This window comes from Gopherus flavomarginatus, chromosome 16 (assembly GCF_025201925.1).
Source record: "Gopherus flavomarginatus isolate rGopFla2 chromosome 16, rGopFla2.mat.asm, whole genome shotgun sequence".
Lineage (NCBI taxonomy): Eukaryota > Metazoa > Chordata > Testudines > Testudinidae > Gopherus > Gopherus flavomarginatus.
Genome location: NC_066632.1, coordinates 23189278 through 23203835, shown reverse-complemented (window position 1 = coordinate 23203835; position 14558 = coordinate 23189278). Strand labels below are relative to the sequence as shown.

The 14558-nt window shown below is 46.4% G+C and overlaps 1 protein-coding gene across 1 annotated transcript; it reads right to left on the bottom strand.

Moving 5' to 3' along the window:
- Positions 1–984: 984 nt before the first annotated feature.
- On the bottom strand, positions 985–14306 carry LOC127035446 (keratin, type II cytoskeletal 5-like). Its single transcript, XM_050925339.1, has 9 exons — positions 13792–14306; positions 12526–12734; positions 10158–10218; positions 7596–7691; positions 6982–7146; positions 5801–5926; positions 4986–5206; positions 3888–3922; positions 985–2249 (listed from the first exon to the last, which is right to left on the bottom strand). The coding sequence occupies exons 1-9, from the start codon at positions 14254–14256 to the stop codon at positions 2023–2025; spliced, it is 1605 nt and encodes a 534-aa protein (XP_050781296.1). The 5' UTR covers positions 14257–14306; the 3' UTR covers positions 985–2022.
- Positions 14307–14558: the final 252 nt, after the last annotated feature.

Sequence of the window (14558 nt, the reverse complement as noted above, 5' to 3'; positions counted from 1 at the left end):
AACCTAAATAGGGATCATCTACACAGACATTTCTATCAAGGCAGGGATCGTGCTGTCACACCATAGTCCCCAGACCGCACTGTAACCTCATTGGGCTTTGCTGTGTTAACCACACAACCCACGTTTTGCATTTGTGTACAAGCAGCAAGTCCTGCTACTGTACTCGCTTACACTAATGTCAATCAGGAGTAACTCCAATGAAGTCATAGCCCATTTACACGTGTGTAAACCAAGAGTGACTCCATGAAAGTCAAAGGAGTGACACTGCTACCTGACACCAGTTTGACTCAGGAATAACTCTATTGAAGTCAATGGTGTTAGACTGGTGTAAAACTGGTGTGAGATCGGAATCAAGTCCTCTATCTTTGCAGCTGGGATTTTAGGGACTCCTGCAGGAGCCCTCGCTCTTCTGCTAGAAGGCAATCTTTTGAAGGCGTCCTTCTGAGTAGTTAACTCTTATGCAGATCAGAACATTCATGAAGCTGAACCCAGCCAGGGAGTGAACATGAGCATCACTAAAAGTGCTTGACATGAATTTAATGGCAGAGTTTTAAAAAAAAGGAAAGAAAAAAGCAAACAGCTGCAGTGGCCTTGAATTGAGAACTATAAAAGGCAGGATAAGCAGAGAGGGAAAATTCCCACTAAATATTTAAATGCTACCTTAGACTTAACTCTGTCTCTCAGACTGCAATAGCTAGGGGGAGAATATGGAAAGTCATGAATAATTCCATCTATGAGGAGGACCAGTCTTATAAAACTTGTTATAAAGTTAGGCTTTTGAGTAAATAGCATAATAGAGCATAAAGCCACATTGCAGACAGATAGGTTGATTGCAATTTATTGAAGCAGTTTCATGAAATCAGAATACTTCAACACAAGCATAAAGTAATAGGAACAGTGGTAATGGGGATCATGATACATAAAAGCTCAGAACCTTCCTCCTCCTTCTGCCCCGCCCCCTCGCCCCGGTGAAAAACACAGGCAATGAGATACAGGCATTGTTTACATGGGATACAGCTTGTAAGGGTCACCAAAGCATAACGTTCACCCTTTAGTGTCTGTGTATTTGTTACTGTGCATATATAAACCATAGATCTTGTGTCATCTCTACTTCACGTTCATGCTCTCCTGGCTGACAGAGAGGAGCTTGATTCAATTGTGAGGTTTGCACAGGATCTAGAAAACCGTGGCTGGCTTGGTGCTAATGCCCCATTGGATATAGGCGTGGGTTACGAGGACTGAGTAGCGAATCCACTGACTATTAAGCAAGCGATGGTCTAGTATAGAAGATGAATCAGTGAAAACGAAGACTATGTTATATGATGCAGGGAGTGTGAGAGAGATACCTGAGAGAGAAAGGGGATACGGAGGAGCAAGATGAACTCAGAAATATTAAGATTGCCTCTGATTGGATGTAACACCCTTGTTCCCCAAACCCACTGGTGAGAGATATTGCACTTCCGAAATGCTAGGGGGAGAGAGAGGCCTCTGTTGGTTGACTAATATGGAGCACAAAGATGGAAATATGACTTACTAGGCAAGCCTGATGTTTATTTAGAGAAAAAACATTTACACGTAGCCAGGCATAGGGCCAGTTTCAGTTCTCAGTTACACTGCTGTAAATCTAGATTTGGTGTTACTCCAGATTTACACTGGTTCAAGAAAGAGCAGGAATAGGATCAAAATATGTTAATTTCAATGAGCCAAGTTCTGCTGCCCTGGAACTCATTAACCAGCAGGGCTGATTATTCATTCAGAATTTGCATGAAGCCATTAAGGCTGGGGTTTGATGCGCTACGCTTGTGAGTTAAGCGGAATGGAGAAAGGGTTCGTCCTCCCTAAGCCAATAATGCCTCACCTAACGGGAATGTGACTTATGCAGCTCTTAAATAGTATTTAATGGGAACTTTTCCTCCCCTGCAAGCCTGTGCCTTGGAGATGGTTTGGGCTGTGCTGCCATGAGGAAGCAGTGTCATATTTCTTCTCTTCAGGCTGGGGTGAATTGGGGGCTTGGCTGGCACTTTAGCTGCGGATGCTCTTTTTGGTGGAGGTGGTTTTCGAAACGATCTTCATGCTGGAGCTGCTTCCCCCTCCAGCGCTGAATCCTCCCACCAGACCTCTCCCGCTGCTGGCGCTGAAGCTGCTGCCTCCAATGCCGTAGCCGAGTCCGGCCGCATTACCCAGCCCGACCCCCAGGCCCAGCCCACCCCCAGTGCCGTAGCTACTTCCACCGGCTGAGGTGACCACAGCTGTGAAGCAAAGGAAAGCAGAGGTTTAGATGGCACAGAGCAGCAGCCCGCAAGTCACAGAAGAAAAGGCAAAAATGTTTGTTTCAAACATCTGAAGCTGGGGGGTTACCACCAGTTCCCTTGGAGATCCTCCTGCTGTCTAGTATATTTCACCACTATGCAGTTGCCTAATACTCTCACAGAGTCTCTGTTCTCCCCCTGCTGGGGGCGGGTTACTAAATCCCGTTGAAATCAGGCCTTCTAATTTTGCCTTCCCTTAAAGTTTCCCCTTTGCTCATTTAATTTAACCCTTCTTTCCTGGTCTACAAATACCTGTCTCTCTGAGATGGACCCATCTGCTTCCCCTGTTTTTTTTGCCTTACCAGTTGTTGGGCCAAACGATGTCGTACGGCCCCAATTCTTCCCATTTATACTGATTTTATGACGTTGCTAACCTTGATGGCGTTACTCCCGCTGTCACTGAGAGCAGAATAGGACCCATTTAGGTCTTTCAGTCTTTACCCTCCAGACCTTGGGTCTAATTCTGGATTCTTGTTGGTTTGTTGATGTCTTTCTAGTCACAATGTCTCAGGGCAAGACCCTTGCATTCCATTCCACTGATAGCAGCCCTTTCTCACATGAGTATTCTCACTGCCTTCTGTAAGCCCAAGGGTGGAAACCACTATTGTTCACACTGTGACAGAGAGACTCTGTGCCACTTTTGTGGGATTTAGGAGGTTCACATGCCTTGCACTTGACCCTTTGCACAAGAGTGATTTGCACCCCAAATACATGATGAGATGTTCTCAGGTTCAAGATCTGACCTAAGAGAAATATTCAGGGTGCTGATCTCTCAACAGTGCCATACAGAGCTGCAAAACCCTGAATGCATTACATATCTGCTACTTTGCATGGTACCAAGTATCAGAGGGGTAGCTGTGTTAGTCTGTATCCACAAAAACAATGAATTCACAAAAACAATTGTTGTTTTTGTGGATACAGACTAACACAGTTACCCCTCTGATATCCGCTACCATTGCAGCCTCATGTAGAATCATAAAAATGTAGGGTGAGAAGGGACCTTGAGAGGTGATCAAGTCCAACCCCCTGTGTTGAGGCAGGACCAAAGAATCATAGAGTATCAGGGTTGGAAGGAACCTCAGGAGGTCATCTAGTCCAACCCCCTGCTTAAAGCAGAACTAATCCACAGACAGATTCTTGCCCCAGATCCGTAAATGGCCCCTCTCAAGGGTTGAACTCACAACCCTGGGTTTAGCAAGCCAATGCTCAAACCACCAAGCTATCGCTCTCCCTGGGGTGAGGAAATTGTAGACCATCCCTGTCAGGGGTTTGTCCAATTTGTTCTTCAGAACATCCAATGACGGGGATTCCACATCCTTCCTTGGAAACCTATTCCAGAGCTTAACCACCCTTATAATCAGAAAGTTTTTCCTAATGTCTAACCTCAATCTCTCTTGCTGCAAATTAAGCCCGTTACATCTTGTCCTACTTTCAGCGGCCATGGAGAACAATTGATCGCCATCCCTTTGTATTTCAGTTGCTCTGCACTATCAGCAAACCCTAGCTCTCCCTAGGAATAACGACTCCTTGAGTTGTCATCTCATTGAGTGTCTAGCATTTGGGAGCCAGAATACTTACAGATGTTCACTGCACCAACACCTTCTCCAGCTAGCCTGTTGGGGGGAAAGAAAGGTGTTATTATGATTATTATAAACAATTTGCCCCCTAGGATTGTGGTACTGAGTCATTTAGAAGGCGAAGACAGTTAGCACTACAGTAAGACCTGTCTTCCTTGGTGAAGTTCAGACACAAATGATACCCATTAGCTTGTGGGAGGATCAATACAGTCTATGTTTGAATTTGAAACACAGCTTTAGGACCAGAACCTCAGCTGATGTACACTAATGTTTACATCAGTGGAAGATCTGTCCCTAAGTGGTGAAATTCATCACTGGGCAGAAGGCCAGTGCAAAAGACCTATGTAACACCTAAGGATATGTCTACACAGCAAAGAAAAACTTGTGGTCAGTCCATGCCCACTGACTTGGGTTCACGGCACTCGGGCTGCAGGGCTATTTCATTGCCTCCCAGTCCTAGAGCCCAGGCTCCAGCCTGAACCCAGATGTCTACATGGCAACAAAACAGCCTCACAGCCCAAGCCCCATGAAGCTGAGTCAACTGGCATGGGCCAGTCACGGGTGTCTAGTTGCTGTGTAGACATACCCTGAGTGGCTTAAGTGGTGCACATGCAATATTTTTGGCCATCTGATCTGGATTCATATTCATCCTCTTAGCATCAAATTGTGTCCCATATTCACAGGCCTTAATTAACTCCTCTTCCTGTTGCAGACTGGAGGGCTGCCTTTTAGAGCTGGTTGTTGAGAAATGGTTTCTTTTTCCCCGCAAAAAAACTCAACAAAAACGAACCCTTTTCCCATTTTATCAAAAAATGGCTTTGAAACTCTTCAGGGTTTTGCTAACTTCATCCCCAGACCAATCTTCCTTCCCTTCCCCCCACCCCGCTGCAGAATTGTTTTGGAGTTTTCAGTGGGAATGTGAAAATATTTCCTTTTCAGCAATTGAAATTTTTGGATGTTGAGTTTTTTTTTAAACTGTTTTAAAAAATTTTTTATGTATTTATTTATTTTTGCAAAAATTGAAATGGAGAAGCCATTTTCTCTCCAAAAATGTTTTAAGGCATTTTTTTCATCCAGCTCTAATGTATATACCACCTACCTGCTCTCCTCTCCTTCCAGCAGCTTCCTGTAGGTGGCGATCTCGATATCCAGGGCCAGCTTGACATTCATCAGCTCCTGGTACTCCCGCAGCTGACGAGCCATGTCTGCCTTGGCCTTCTGCAGGGCTTCCTCCAGCTCAGCTAGTTTTGCCTGGGCATCTTTAAGGGCTAGTTCGCCACGCTGCTCAGCATCGGCAATGGCTGTCTGCAGACTGGCACACTGTGAAGGCAGGAAATGTGCTCGGTGAATGAACCCCATTGGGAGCACATGTGAATTTGCAATCTACCAGCCTGATCAGGGACCGCAAGGATGCTTGCAAGCTTGTGGCCTGTATCATCAAACTGAGTGCATGTATCTCTCGACTCAGTATGAAACTCAGGGTTATAGAGATTGGCCCAGATCTCCATTTGATGCCTTTAAGCCATCTCTGCACTCCCTAGATCTCTAGGCTTGACACCCCCTCCAATGCCTGCCCCCTAGAACAACCTCTGGATTGTGTAACTTATTCTGTTTTGTAACACACCCCTCAGGGCCATCATCATAATAATCCCTACCTCTTATATTGACTTGCCCAAGGTCACCCACAAGGCAGTAGCAGAGTCAGGATTTGAAACCATCTCTCCTGAGTCCCAGGCCAGTGCCCATTGTTGCTGGAGTACACCATGTGCCAGCCATTGCCTCTCACATCCCTGGTAGCATGGAGCTGCTGCTAAGGCAGTCCTGAATTCCTAGGAGGGATTCCAGTCCTGAAATTCTGAGATCCCTCCTTCCCCTCCACCCATGTCCCAGAATGTAATCATCACGTGGACGTGCCTGCTTCTTCACATTGTCAATTTCAGAGTGGAGCCTCTGAATCATGCGGTTCATCTCGGAGATCTCGATCTTGGTGTTCCGCAGGTCGTCCCCATGTCTGCCAGCGGTCAGCTGCAGCTCCTCATACTGTGATAGATGGGGTGGATAGAGGTGGCAGAGTCAGACATGGAGAGGAGGGTGAAATCGGCATCATAGGGTATCACAGTGAGCCACTGGAAACTATTGAAGGGAACCGATTTCTTCCACCTCTTCCTTTGTGTGTAGCTACATTGACGCTTGGAGCTAGGGGTGTGATTCCTAGCTTGCAGAGACATACTTGCACTAGCTCCTATTGAGCTGGTGTGCTAAAAATAGGAGTGTAGTTGGGGTCACATGGGCAATGGCAATGGCAATTGTGGCTCGGGTTAGCTGCCCTGAGTATGCACCCACAGGTTCCAGGTGGGTTAGTCTGTCTACATGAGCTGGGAATCACAACCCAGGTGCAAATGTAGATATATCCTAAAATTCAGCTCTCGCTTAGAAACTGTAACGTATTTCACCATTCCCCTGCCCCAGTAAAAAATTCAAGGTCCATGTGGTAAGGAGGTAAAATGGGTTTCTAAGGGTGTATCTACACTGGGGGTGTAGTTCCCAGCTCAGGTAGACATACCTACTCTAGCTCTGATCAAGTTAGCATATTAAAAATATCAGTATAAGAGTGATGGTGTGAAAGGCAGGATGGGATAGCCTCCATGTGTACAATGCCATGTGAAACCCTGGGCATGTTCTTGAGGCATCTTTTTCCATCCTGCAAACATTTTTGACCTTAAAAACAACCACTACAAAATTGTCCTGAATTGGGGCAAAAAGTCAAAATTTCAAAAATTTTCACCCCTAAATCCCGCCACCATTGTGTTTTGGGTCAATTCAATGTTTCATTTCCATTTTGACCTCCTTTTAAATTATAACGTAAATTTGAAACAAGAAGTCATTTCAAAATCAAAACGTGTTCTGGAAATATTGAAACTTTTCCCTCCGATTCTCTTTTTAAAAGGTTGTCTGGATCGATAACAATTCTGCAGAAATTTTCACTTTGGTTGAAACTACACTTTTCCACAGAAAACTGGTTTGACGAACATCTCTCCACCAAACCTAGGGATGAATATCATAGTCCAAAGTCTCAGAACTCCAGTGCCACTCACCTTGGTTTGGTACCAAGACTCCGCCTCAGCTCGGCTCCTGTTAGCAATATCCTCGTACTGCGCTTTGACCTCTGCGATGATGCCGTCCAGGTCCAGATTTCGGCTGTTGTCCATTGAAAGGACAACAGAAGTGTCAGAAATTTGCGACTGCAAATGAGATAATTCCTGGAAATTAAAGAAAAATGTCATTTGGGGTCTGGATCTCTCCTCCTCTCCTGTTTCGAGTCTTCTTCAGAGAAACGATGCGTGGTAAAACACCAATATATAAGGGAACCATGGCCCTATAAACTCCCCACAGGGCTATAGGGGGAGGGATAGCTCAGTGGTTTGAGCACTGGCCTACTAAACCCAGGGTTGTAAGCTCAATCCTTGAGGGGGCCACTTAGGAAGGTGGGGCAAAAATTGGTCCTGGTAGTGAAGGCAGGGGGCTGGCCTCAATAACCTTTCAAGGTTACTTCCAGTTTTAGGAGATTGGTATATCTCCAATTATTTAAATTTAAATTTCTGAGTGGTTTGATTCTCTCTGATGTGAAGTTGGTGTGTGTGTGTGTGTGTGTGTGAAAAACAGCATTATGTTTGCCCCAGGAGACTTGGGAAAATTAGAAGGTCTTTACTGCTTCATAGAGAGCTCTCAGGAAGTTGATCTCGTCAGTCAGGGCATCCACTTTAGCCTCCAGCTCCACCTTGTTCATGTAGGCAGTGTCCACATCCTGAAAACATAAGAACAGAGATGGGCTAGCCAAACCCTGCACAGCTGCGCTCCCCGATGGGGGCCAGCAGGGCTTTAACACAAGCTGCCAGAGAACAACCCAGCTGTACGGGCTATCTGATCTCTGTGGCTTTTAGATGAAAAAGCTTTTGGTGGACAATATGTTGAGTGGCTCTAAACAGTCTCTTTCCTCACAGCCCCAGCTCCCATAAAAGAGCTTTCCTGTAGGTATTGAATGGAATTTCCAAAGCCACCCGAGGGAGTTAGACACCCAAATCCCATTGGCGCTGGGCACTGAACTCCCTTACGCACCTTTGGCTATTGCCCCCTGGATTGTTCAGGACCTAAGGGACTTACATGGCCGCCGTTACCAAGATTACAGACCACCTGGCAGTCTTTTAATGTAGTTATCCTCACAGCGTCCCTATGAGATGGGGAAGCGCTATCCTCATTTCACAGCTGGAAGATTGAGGCACAGAACCGCTAAGGCCTGAAGGCACAAAAGGAGTTAGCCATTGCAATGCGCAGATGGCTGTGCCCCGGCTGACTCTTTGAAGGTGCGTCCACACTGCATCCTGCTTTTGGCGGCACTTAGAGTACGTACACTCCACATCCTCTCTCCCCCTGCACTCCCCCAGCACAGGTATAAATTGCAGGGTAGATGGTGAGGTACTGCTTAGGTGAGTGTGCACAGGTATGTCCCCTACACAGGTTCTCTAGCTGCCCAAGCAGTGCCTCCCGGGGCACATGAGCTGATTTTCAATGGCATTCACACTTCCCAGGTCCTGGCCACCGATCCGGGGGGCTCTGCCTTTTAATCTAATTTTAAACGAAGCTTCTTAAACATTTTATAAACCTTATTTACTTTACATACAACAATAGTTTAGTTCTATATTATAGACCTATGGAAAGAGACCTTCTAAAAACGTTAAAATGTATTCCTGGCACGTGAAACCTTATATTAGAGTGAATAAATGAAGACTCTGCACACCACTTCTGAGAGGTTGCCGACCCCTGGTGTCGACGTAGCCTAAGAAGGCGTGAGAGAGAGAGAAAGAGAGAGTGAGCCCATGCACAAGCAGGAGGATGACTCTAGCCTGGTGGGTAGAGGACTCATCTGGAAGGTGGGCACCCCAGGAGCTAGTTCCCCTGCTCCCAGGAGCAAGTAAGGGAGCCCTAGGTCAGAATATCCTGTAACTCAGTGGTTAGGGCACTCACCTGAGAGGCAGCAGTTCCCTCTTCAAATCACTTCTTCCCCGTTAGATGAGGCAGGTCCTGAATTGGGGCTCTCCCACCTCCCTTAACCAGTGGGCTAAAAGCTAGGAGGGAGGTCGCCCTGCCCAGCAGTTTTGTGTGAACTAGAGGAGGCCTACCTCATCAGGCCCTGTACGTGACTTAGGGCTGCCAAACACCTCTTGTCCCCTGGTCTGTGCTGTGAATCGCTCTAGGTCTTAGGCCAGTGGGAGTGAGCTGTGCGCTCGCTCAACAGCAGAAACATCGGTTCGGTTTCACCACAAACTTTTTGGTGCCGAGTGAGTTTCGGCACCTGCGGGGCTCGGCGAGAGTCATCTCCAAACTGGTCCTTAGGTACCTAACTCCTTCTGCACATTCAGGCCTAGGTGACTTCCCCAAGAAGCAGAGCAGGGAATTGAAGCTGGGTCTCCCAGATCCTAGGCTAATCTCTAGCCATTGCTGGACAGGGCCTGTGTGTGATGGGGAGCACATGGCTGGCTGGATGGGAGGTAGTAAATGGTCTAAATGTGCATGGAGAGATGGAAGTAGTGTCAATCTGAGAAGTGGCAGAACAGCCAGGGTAGGGGTTAACAGCTGGGGCTGATTCAGTGTCCCCTGGGAGCTAGTCCCCTGGGCTTTGGGTCAGGACCTAGGAAAGGAAGTTCTAGTGCTGCTGGCTGATCCAGAGGCACATCATTATGCAGGCTGGATGGCAGAAGGAGAGGCAGACCAGTCCGCCAGCTTTGCCTAAAAGGACGGTTCCAGCGAGGATGGCGGGGGGGAGCGCTGCACACTTTGATCTCTTGGGGTTGAAAGGGTAAAACAAATACAAATGATTGATAGAATCATAGAATATTAGGTTTGGAAGAGACCTCAGGGGGTCATCTAGTCCCACCCCCTGCTCAGAGCAGGACCAATACCAAGTAAATCATCCCAGCCAGGGCTTTGTCAAGCCGGGCCTTAAAAACCTCTCAGAAAGGAGATTCCACCGCCTCCCTAGGGAACCCATTCCAGTGCTTCACCATCCTCCTAGTGAAAAAGTGTTTTCTAATATCCAACCTAAACCTCCCCCACTGCAATTTGAGACCATTGGGCCTTGTTCTGTCATCTGCCACCACTGAGAACAGCCAAGCTCCATCCTCTTTGGAACCCCCCTTCAGGTAGTTGAAGGCTGCTATCAAAGATTCCCTTTTAAAAATAAGTCCCCTGTTCCTTTTTTATCGAGATCACTTACCTTCTTGAGCACCACAAACTCATTCTCTGCAGCCGTGCGCTTGTTGACCTCATCTTCGTACCTGGGCGGGAAGAAGGTGAGACAGGAGCCTTGTTACAGCTGGTGTAAGTATAACCATTTCGTATCCACTGCCTGTCCTCTGCGAGCCGTTGCCACATGTTTTCCCTTGCATATCCTGGGCTGTTTGTTACTAATGGCCAAGATATTTACAGTGGCCGTCCATGAAATTGACAGAGCCTGTTCTGATAGACCATTTACCAGCTGGGAACAGGCCTCCTTGGACATCAGAAGGAGCAGCAGGATGTGTATCTTCTCCCTGTATTGTGGCAGGCGTATATGACCAGCTAGTTGCAAATACGGTACCCTGAGGCCAGACAATGGAAGGATGTCATCAGAGAACCTGCAAGCCCTTCAATTAAAGGCATGTTTTATCCTCCTCTAATTTTTCATCCTGCATGAAAGAAGTCTTGTAAACCCTGTAACTTTTCTCAGGCTGGAAGGGGTGGGAGGAGCCCTGGTTGAGCTCATCCAAGCCACACCTGCGTTAGTCAACAGGGGCCAAATTCTGCACTGATGCCTGTTGTCCTGTTGACTTCAGTGGAGCCGCTGAATGCGGGGGGTCTGAGGGCAGACTCTGGCCCAGTGCATGTCTTTGGTACATGAAGAATCCAGAATCTGAATCCAGGATTTGACTCTCCTGTTTGGTAGGACATAGCAGTACCACTGAGCACTTGCAGGAGTATAAAGGCTAACACTAAACATGGATGGCTGCCCAGCCCGTCATAAATTAATTCACTGGGGGGAGATTAAGAGCTACAATTTAAAGAGAGATTTCATGCAGCTAATAAAACAAGTCAGGCAGGCCTGACTCTTCATGGAAGGAAAGATTTCAGATGCCCCCGTCTCGGGAATACAACACCCATTAGGTGGCGTTATGACTGAACAAAATTGCAGCCTGCATAGGTTTCTATGTATCTTAGCTGCTACACAAGGAAAATTCATTCAGCAAGTGCCTATTTTTTGTAAAAGCCAAAGTGAGTATGTATTTCTTGTTGTGGGACAAATTTGGTAAAAACAGTCAGCTGAACAATGCCCCCCAAAACCCACTAAAATAAAAATCGACAAGGTTAGCAATCATCTCCCATGCTGCTTTCAACTCCCCACCGCCATGTACACCCATGTAACAAGTCACAGCCTTTTCTCGTTAGCCAGAGATTCTGGGGGATAATTTCAGGATAGGAGCTCCAAATTCATCCCTATTCAGCAGAGCACGTGCTTTCCTCAGAGATGACCTGTGCCTGCTGATAGTGGGGGAATGAGAGCAGCCGGCTTTACCTGTATTACTGAGCATGCTCAGTCCGTGTGCGTATGCTCAGTACTTCCTAAATTGGGGCCAGTGTGAAACCTTGGGGCTTGTGAGGTCCATGCCTGGAAACAGATCCCAAAATTCATAGTTTTTGAGGCCTGAAGGGATCATTGTGATGGTTAAGTTCAACTTTCTGAGTCACACAAACCATAGAACTTCACACAGTAATTTCTGCATTGACCCCAGCAGACTTCATAATGACAAAGCCCTCAAGCCCCAATTCAGAAAAGGATCACTGTTATATGTCTGGAGAGATACCTATCTCATAGAGCTAGAAGCAACCCCAGAAGGTCATTAAGTCCAGCTCCCTGCCTGCACAAACAAACCAAGTACTAATTTTGCCCCAGATCCCTAAATTGCCCCTGCAAGGATTGAACTCACAACTCTGAGTTTAGGAGACCAATGCTCAAACCACTGAGCTATGCCTCCCCCCAAATTGAGGAAGAGAGCTTAACTTCAACCATGTGCTTAAGAGCTTGTCTGCACTGGGTCCCTAAACTGGAATTTTGGGGACTTCTGAAAGTCAGGGAAGAAATCTTGCCCCATTGAAATCAGTCAGAGTTTTGCCATTGACCTGCTGTCGGTACAACAGTCTGGGTGCATGAATACATTTTTCTTCAAATGGCACAATTTTCTAAGCTGTGTTATTTTAGTTCCTTTGGGTTTGTCTTCATGTACAGCGCTACACCGGTGCAGCTGTTACTGTAACGGGCTTCTCCCGTTGGCATGGTTAATCCACCTCTGCGAGAGGTGGTAGTTGTGTTGACGGAGGAAGCTCTCCCGTCGACATAGCGCTGACTAAGCTGGGGATTAGGTTGGTATAACTACATCGCTCAGGGATGGATTTTCACACCTCTGAGTGACGTAATGATGCCAATATAAGTTTGTAGTGCAGATGTGGCCTTTGTTTTTCCGTATGACACCAATGGGTGTGGCATAAGAATTTGAGTACAATAGCAGAACATGGCGTAGCAGAATAGAATTCCTTCCAGTTTTGCTTACCTGATCCTGAAATCTTCTACGGTGTCCTGCATGTTCTTCAGCTCTCCATCCAGCCGAAGTCTTTCACTTCCAAGAGATTCTAGCTGCCTCCTCAAGTTATTGATGTAAGCCTCAAACATGGGTTCAATATTACTTTTCAAGGTTTTTTGCTCCTGCAACAGGCACCATTTGGTCTCCAGCACCTTATTCTGCTGCTCCAGGAACCGGACCTGAATCCCATCAGACAAAATACTGAAGCATTTGAAGTAGCCTCATCAGCTTACCAAAAAAAAAAGAAGATAAAACCTCAGCCACGCTTCTTAGGAACTAGACTTGAAGGTCTTCTGGTCTGGGACTTTGTCTTACGTGCATTATGGCTTTCAATGGGCATGTACATCTAATACACAGCCACAAAACGTGGGCTAATAGTCAATTGTTTCTATCTGTCTAGATAAATGTGTGTATATTGTCATGCCAGTAGAGAGGCAAGGTGGATGAGGAAGAGGAGCTCTGTGTAAGCTCAAAAGCTTGTCTCTCTCATCAACAGAAGTTGGGCCAATAAAAGATATTGCCTCACCCATCTTGTCTCTCTAATATCCTGGGACTAACACAGCTACAACAACACTGTAGCATCAGTAAAGATTTTACATTTTAAGCTCTTGGGACTGCATCCTTATCTTCCTTCACACCTTATTCACATTTTTGGGTGCTTAATAAATAATAAACAGATGCTATTTTAGGTGGGACTTAAAAGAGAGGCACTACAATTTGTTTTAAACTTCACGTTCAATCAATAGTCTTATGCAAATTGTTAAACAATGTATTTTTTTTTACAAGAAAACAGGCTCAGAGAGATGGGCAGCCATGCAAATGTATAATGGAAATGGATCAGCCCTGGCACAAAATCTACTTGCCTGCTTTCTCCAAGATGGTAATGCTATTTTAACTTGTCTGTTTTAAAGAACAAAATTATTTTCCTCAGCTAAGTGTGTGAGTAGAAAATTTCAAGAATCTTGCACTTCCTATGCAAATGCTACAGAACTCTGAGAGATGGGATGATGAAGGATCGAAATCCATATTTCATGGCTGGCCAGAACCTTGTAGCAGGTGGAACTAATGCCCTGGATCTGACCAGGGTGCAGAGTGAAAATCCAGATAAGAACTGACTGAAGATTTTGTCACTCCTAACGGAGAACAATATGAATCACAGAACATTTAATATATCTTGACTAGCCAATGGCGTGCATGCCAGGATAGGCTTCACAGATAAAGCTGTTCATGCCTTACCTTGTCGATGAAGGAAGCAAATTTATTGTTGAGGGTCTTGATCTGCTCCTTCTCCTCCTTCCTCACCTTCTGGATGGTGGGGTCAATCTCCAGATTGAGGGGCGCCAGGAGGTTCTGGTTGACAGTGACTTCATGGATGCCACCAGCGCCGGGTGCAAATCCACCACCGAACCCATATCCAGCTCCGCCAATCCTATACCCAGCCCCACCGTAACCTAACCCATAACCATATCCAGATCTAACAGCGCGATAGCCTCCGCTAACAGAAATTCTTTTGCTTCCACCTAGCCCGTGGAAGCTCCTGCTGCCAAAACCACCGCCACTGACCCTTCCCAGACCTCCGCCACCTCCCCGGGAAACAGAGATGGAGCTGAAGCTGGTTCGGCTACCTGGGATAACGGCGGAGGAGGCACTAAAATTCCTAGTGGCTCCACCTGACTTAATGCTGATAGTTTTCTGAGCCATGGCTTCTGATGGTAAGGTGTGAGGAGCGGTTGGGATGAGATGCAAAGGAGGAGAGAGATCCTTCTGCACTTGGGTCTGGAGTGTTCCCCCTTTTTATCTGTTTGAAGAGCTGGGCTTGGTCACAGAAGGTCTCAGATCATTTGGCTGAATTAATCGGTTTGGTATGCCTGGCAGTGGCCCATCTTTCCCAACCCGCTAATCACTGGGCTGACCTGGAACATAATATCCTGGCAACCTATAAACTCATAAAGCTAACCAGAATTTTCCAACCTGTATTTTTCAGAGCAACGATTATTTCAAAA